The sequence below is a fragment of the Hyalella azteca genome, unplaced genomic scaffold (genome assembly GCF_000764305.2).
Source record: "Hyalella azteca isolate HAZT.00-mixed unplaced genomic scaffold, Hazt_2.0.2 contig15231, whole genome shotgun sequence".
Taxonomy (NCBI): Eukaryota; Metazoa; Arthropoda; class Malacostraca; order Amphipoda; family Hyalellidae; genus Hyalella; species Hyalella azteca.
This window is the reverse complement of record NW_025945088.1, coordinates 1-7,114: the sequence shown is the minus strand read 5'-3', so window position 1 is coordinate 7,114 and position 7,114 is coordinate 1. Positions and strand designations below refer to the sequence as shown.

At 36.6% G+C, this 7,114-nt stretch overlaps 1 protein-coding gene across 2 annotated transcripts in view; it reads right to left on the bottom strand.

The window, feature by feature from the left end:
* The window catches only part of LOC108676797, a 10,995-nt gene extending 5,439 nt beyond the window's left edge, over window positions 1-5,556 (bottom strand). For both annotated transcript variants that reach the window (XM_018164934.2, XM_047884334.1), the window contains exons 1-4: window positions 5,287-5,556; window positions 4,012-4,224; window positions 2,817-3,648; window positions 1,205-1,353 (exon numbers count right to left, since the gene is read on the bottom strand). In XM_018164934.2, the coding sequence (XP_018020423.1) occupies window positions 1,205-1,353; window positions 2,817-3,648; window positions 4,012-4,224; window positions 5,287-5,529 (1,437 nt within the window). In that variant the 5' untranslated portion in view covers window positions 5,530-5,556. The remainder of the gene's footprint in view (window positions 1-1,204; window positions 1,354-2,816; window positions 3,649-4,011; window positions 4,225-5,286) is intronic.
* Window positions 5,557-7,114: the final 1,558 nt, after the last annotated feature.

The following is a 7,114-nucleotide window of genomic DNA, read 5'->3' as shown; positions in this document are numbered from 1 at the left end:
TGGTAAGATGGTATGGACGCCATTAATGGTAAGATGGTATGGACGCCATTAATGGTAAGATGGTATGGACGCCATTAATGGTGAGATGGTATGGACGCCATTAATGGTGAGATGGTATGGACGCCATTAATGGTATAATGGTACGTCAGTACTAAGCTCAGATCGATGCAGTAGGACCGGTCAAGGACAGCTCGCTGTGGGTTCATTGACATTGCCGTGCGTGCCAGACTATAGCGACAAAATAATATTTTTTTTAATCTAAAAAATTTCTAGAAAATTTGTTTAACCTCTAAAATTAGAAATTTCTAGAAAACTTATTCAGCCTTTAAATAGAATCTTTATGCACTCGCAGAAGAAGCAAATTTGAAGATGGCAATGAAAATGATTTAAAATATTCGGTATTTGTAAATGAAATTAAATGATGAGTCAAAATTAAACACAGAAAAATAACCGGATTTTATGTCCCAAATCTCCGCACTCTTTCTAAGGGCCCATACTTTCAAAACTCGCTAAGTGAACGTAAGTACTTACGCTCTATTTTCTTGTCTATGATTGGTGGATTTTGCTTGAGAGGCCGTCAATGATTGGCTGATGAACTTACGATCTCTTAACTTTTTTTGAAAGTATAGGCCCAGCTTATTTACTCAGATAAATGAGTGAGACCGTGAAAATAATTATATAATTTGTTTAATTGAAGCAAACTGATGAAATAAAAATTAGTTACTGAATAACCTGATAAGTTTTTGTAAGTTCACCAAGATTGTAACAACAAAGAAAAGATCAAGCAAGTATGTACACATATATAGCCGTGCACTTTCTGTTCACTTGCCTGGGTCATCCTGACTCAGTTTGGCCCGGCTAAAGGGCGTATCAGTGCTACAAACGCTCTCTGCTCGTGTTCTGGGCCTATACTTTAAAAAAAGGTAAGAAAGATTGTAAGTTCATCAGCCAATCATTGACGGCCTCTCAAGCAAAATCCACCAATCATAGACAAGAAAATAGAGCGTAAGTGCTTACGTTCACTTAGCGAGTTTTGAAAGTATGGCCCCTGATTATCCCAGTTCCTGACCTCAAGGCACTTGGGCTCGTGGATGGGTACCACGAATAATTAATTGTTATATCTTCAGGCTGCTTAAATTAGACATATTATATAATTATTTTCATTAATTATCTAAGTAAATAAGCTGTTATCCCATATTCTGACCTCAAGACACTTGGGCTCGTGGATGGGGAGCGATCGCGTGCCGAACTCGCGGCCGCAGATATAACAAGTGAGCAGAACCGTACGGGGGGCGGTGCTGCCCCCACCCCCCTTGTCCCCCTCCTCGTCTATGGCAGTCATTTTACGATGACCTATAATAACAACATCAATGAAAGGAATAAATAATAATAAAATTAGAATTTACGATGACCTATAATAACAATATCAATAGATGGAATAAAAAATAATAAAATTAGAGACATTTTTTTTATCATTTTACTGCTGACATTTATCATATCAGCAGTCATTTTACGATGACCTATAATAACATCAATGTAAAGAATAAAATAATAATAAAATAAGAAAATTTATTAGGTAACCTTGGATTCACTGCGAAGGAATAAAATTAGAAAATTTAATGAGAAAAGTTGGATTAACTGCTGTGTTTTACTGTCTCTTTTCTACAGTGAATTACCACTTTCCGCAATATCTCAGACTTTTCTTCAGCATCCATTAACCAAACGCCGGAACAATCTACAACACAGAAAGGTGTATTTTTTACAATATATTTTCATATAGGTACTCAAATCCTTGCTTAGGCATTCAAAATTCGTCAATCAATACAATATTCAAGGTTTGTTCTCTTGCTTATAATTTTTTTAACAAATTCCATTATCTCATGCGTCAGCCATCTTACTACAATCTGCCGTACCACGTTAATTAATAAGAGTCTAAAAATCATTCAAAAGTAAGATGCCCGTTTAGGAATATGTACGTTTTTGCATGATTGTGAATGTTGAGCTCCTTGTGGCATTCATTTAAGGAAAGAACAACTTATCATATTTAATAATTTCTTAAATTATATAATATAATATAATATAATATCTTATTACTGTACTATAAAACAGAGCACTGAATGCAAGAGAATTTTATAAAGTAAGTTTCAGTTTTGACTTTGATCAAATATCATTCTCTATTTTATTAGTGATGCGGAAGTTCTTGGGATATGGAATAATATCATTCGATTCATGATCACTGGCATGACGACCAGACGAACGTGTAAATATTTTGTTATTATTTAAAGATGTACCTCATTCGTGAATAAAATATCCTAGGAAATGGAATCCTACCATTAGATTTAGGATCACTGGCATGACGACTGGTTTAACGTATAATTATGATGTTATGTATTCAAAGATCTATCTCATTCGTGGAGAAAATATCCTAGTAAATGGAATCCTACCATTAGATTCATGCATGACGACCTGTCAAACGTATGAATATGATCTTATTTATTTAAAGATGTATCTTATTCTCGAAGAAAAATATCTTATTCACGAAGAAAAAAATCCTGGTAAGTGGAATCCTACCATTAGATTTAGGACCACTGGCATGACGACTAGTTTAACGTATAATTTTGATGTTCATATTTGAAGATGTAACTTATTCTCGAAGAAAAATATCTTATTCACGAAGAAAAAATCCTGGTAAGTGGAATCCTACCATTAGATTTAGAATCACTGGCATGACGACCAAGTTTACGTATAAATGGGATATTATTATTTAAAGATGTACCTCATTAGTGAAGAAAATATCATAGGAAGTGGAATCTTACCATTAGATTTAGGATCACTGGCAAGACGTTCAGGCTGCCGTTTATGTGTCGTCTCATCCACACTTTCCAGGTCCTCATTGTCTGAAGGCTCTTCGGCAGGCCCAACATCCAGAACTGTTGACGGTCTTCGTATTACATTAGCCCCTCCACTTCTGCTGGTCTGCTTGGGCATGTGTCTGTTTTTATCTAACATGTTATTACTAGAGTTCTTGTGTCTGTTATTTATGATATTCTTGCTTTTTCGCTGTCCGTAGGGATTGTGGAATGGTGATTCTTCAACAGACTCAGAATTTTCTTGTAATTTTTCAAGGATGTGTATTGAAAAGTCTTCGCTTTTGCTAATGGAAGATTTGTATTGTTTCGCCAACGAGTTCGAAGGGACTCCTCTTCTGGTTGCATGAGTTTCTTCTTCTGGGTCTGAACTTGCCTTTTCCATTTCATTCTTCGTGATTTGCGTGTTTCTACTTGGTGAATTATCCGCACTTCTCGTGTTTATAGATTTTTTTATTCTCGGTCCTCTATGATGCCCAACTCTGAGTAAATTTTCATCGCTTTTCCATCTCGTATCTTTATTAATACCTTGCGATTTCTTATCACGCTCGTGGTTATCTTCTTTCTTAGCAGCATCGACTTTCCCTAAAACTTGTTTGCTGCTCCTATACATCAGAGGAAGAGGTTTGGTCACAATTCGCTTGCTGTTGGCGTTGCGAAGTTGAGTTGTTCTGTTGTATTTGCTCTTGTCTCCAACCTTAAATTTAGGCATGTGGACAGGGTGGCTATGGAAGCGCTCTGGGTTCTGTTCCTTGCCGCAGGTCTGACATGGTTCCGGAACCTGAAAAGACAGTCAATTATAATCAACTTATAGGCCGAAAATAAATAATACTGAAGAATGTAAAAATAAATAATTTGCAGAAACGTGTCGGAGCCCAGCCAGTTTATAAATTTCTTGTTAATTTGCGATTTTATCAATCGATTGATGTCTAAACAGAGTTTATGTTCATGAACATGCAGAGATCATGAACATGCTTTGAACTCTGACTTCTGAACTCATGAACTCTGTTCATGAACAGTTCATGTTCATGAACTGAGTTTATGTGTAATCGTTTAGATTCCACAGTGAATATGTGTCAACACCTAAATTTATAACGCTCATATCCATTGCCACGGTGTTCGTTGTAACCAAAACACCACTTACTACGGCCATGGTTATCTTCTCTTTTTCTTTAACATTTTCCTTTGGTGTCGTGAAGAAATCTTCGAGTGTTTTTTTCCTCTGTTTAGGAGGGAACGATTTGATGATAGCTTGGGTAGCCCTGCGGGGCGGAGCTTTGGCCGCCGTGTGGATGATGACTGGGGCACCCGCGTGGCGTGCTGCTTTGGGGAGCTTCATAGTGCCCGGCCGCGCTGGCTGGGTCAAAAATCGAACAAAATTAAATGCATCGTAATGTTCGACGGCTGTATGTCTCTTTCTTTTAATGAGCCATTCAATGCATCGGAAGAGTTTTATTAAACTTGTTCAATGGCAGGGTGGCCCAGTGGTTAAAGTTCAGAGTACCAAGATTGACGCACTAGAGAGGCGCGGGTTCGATCCCAGCTCTGTGCGCCAGTTTCTGATCAGAATCGGCGGGGAGGCCGGGCGGTTAAAGCAAAGCAGAATTGCAGCAGTGGGTTGCGAGTTCGAGACCTCAAAATGCTGTGAATGTTCTGCTATGTTAAGAATCGGCGACAGGCCTACGGCCTAATAAACGCTGAAACCGCTATTATTATTATTATTATAATGGCTGTATATCTCACTTTTTTAATCAGCAATTTAATGCAGCGGAAGACTTTTATTAAACTTGTTCAATGGCTGTATATCTCACTTTTTTAATGAGCCATATAATGCATCGGAAGACTTTTATATAACTTGTTCAATGGCTGTATATCTCACTTTTTTAATGAGCCATATAATGCATCGGAAGACTTTTATTAAATATGTTCAGTGGCTGTATATTTCACTTTTTTACTCAGCCATTTAATGCATTGGAAGGCTTTTATTAAACTTGTTCATTGGCTGTATATCTCACTTTTTTAATCAGCCATTTAATGCATCAGAAGAGTTTTATTAAATATGTTCAATGGCTGTATAACTCTCTTTTTTAATCAGCCATTTAATGCATCGATAGACTTTTATTAAACATGTTCAATGGCTGTATATCTTACTTTTTTAATCAGCCAAATCTCCAATTAAATTATTGATCCCGCAATGGAACGCATAGTTCATTCCATAGCATTAAAACAAACCTTTTTTTGCTTCAATAACTTGGCTAGTTGCTATTTACCGGCTGAAGTCTATACATTTTTGTTAAACGGATACTTTTTTATTAGTAATAATATTAATGTTGATACCTACTTGATTAATATTATATTATTATTTTTTAATATACAATCTTATTATTATTAATATTTATATTATTATTAACATGTTCACCTTCTTTTGCCTATCGGGATCCGACTCTCCACCGCTGCCTGAAGACAGCGCATCGTCGTCCGTGTTTTTTGCAGGGACGTTCCCTAGAGGCGATGGAGATGACGACGTGTAGTCACCACTGCTGTAGTCACTGGATGTGACATTGGAATTACCCACATCTGAGCCTAGGGCTGCAGGAGTAACATCAGTTGATGTGATGGGCTGAGGCATCTTCTTGACCATGTCACGTGTCAGCTGGCTCATGTCAACCTCGGTGCGTAGCGAGGCGTTGAGAACCTAATGAAAATATTGGATTATTATTCAGTAAAATGTGTTACACAGTCTAGATGGTGCACAAAAAGGTTTTAGCGTTGAGAACCTAATGGAAATGTGATTGTTAGTCAATAAAATGTATGTTACTTAGTTTAAAAGTGTATGTTACACAGTCTAAATGGTGCACAAAAAGGTTTTAGCGTTGAGAACCTAATGAAAAATGTGACTGTTGTTCAGTAAAATGTGTTACACAGTCTAAATGGTGCACAAAAAGGTTTTAGCGTTGAGAACCTAATGAAAAACGAGATTTTTAATCAGTAAAATGTATGTTACACAGTCTAAATAGTGCACAAAAAAGTTTTAGCGTTGAGAACCTAATGAAAAACGAGATTGTTATTCAGTAAAATGTATGTTACACAGTCTAAATGGTGCACAAAAACGTTTTAGCGTTGAGAACCTAATGAAAAACGAGATTGGTATTCAGTAAAATGTGTTACACAGTCTAAATGGTGCACAAAAAGCTTTTAGCGTTAAGAACCTAATGAAAAACGAGATTGTTATTCAGTAAAATGTAAGGTAAAATGTTGGGTGATTGTTACAGTCTAAATGGTGCCCAAAAAATTTTTAGCGTTGAGAACCTAATGAAAAACGAGATTGTTATTCAGTAAAATGTATGTGTGAAGGGTTTTCTCATGTGCGCTTGATGTACAAATCTATATTCGTCCCATTATTTTGTACGCATAGCTTACCAGGGTGTTGCGGTTAGCATAGGCCGTCATTATACGATGAAAGCCTGAACTAGGAAGAATAATTGAGCTTTACCTCAATAATTTGGTAAGTCTAGCCATTACATCCGAGGCTGTTTTACGTGACTTATGCGTCTACAATTAGTGTGTATATATGAATGTTTTATATTTCGTCATAAGGTGTTAGTTTTATTAAATGTTTCGACTTCGCCATGAAAACCGTTGGCAAGTAACTCCACGCGTGTCAAATTATTCTACCAAAAAGAAGAGTTTCGCTACGAAATTCTTCACAGTATGTTACAGTCTGAATAGTGCAATAAAAGGTTTTAGCGTTGAGAACCTAATGAAAAATGGGCTTACTAATCGGTAAAATGTATGCTACGCAATCTAAATGGTGTATAAAAAATTTTTAGCGTTGAAAACCAAATGATAAACGGAATTACTAATCAGTAAAATGTATGCTACGCACTCTAAATGGTTTATAAAAAAGGTTTTAGCATTGAGAACCTAATGAAAAACTGGATCACTAATCAGTAAAATGTATATTATACAGTCTAAAGGAAGCGCAATAAGGTTTTACGTTTTCTCTGAAGTGCACAGAAAATTCTTAGAAATGAAAGCTATGAACTTACACGGTTATTTTTCTGAAATTGCATACGCTGGTTGATCCCATTTGGTAATGTATGAATTAGGTAATGTTATGATTGCATGTTACGGTACCAGTGTTGGGTGATTGGGCGACACTGTATCAGTGTTGGGTGATTGCATGACACTGTGTCAGTGTTGGGTGATTGCGCGACACTGTATCAGTGTTGGGTGATTGCATGACA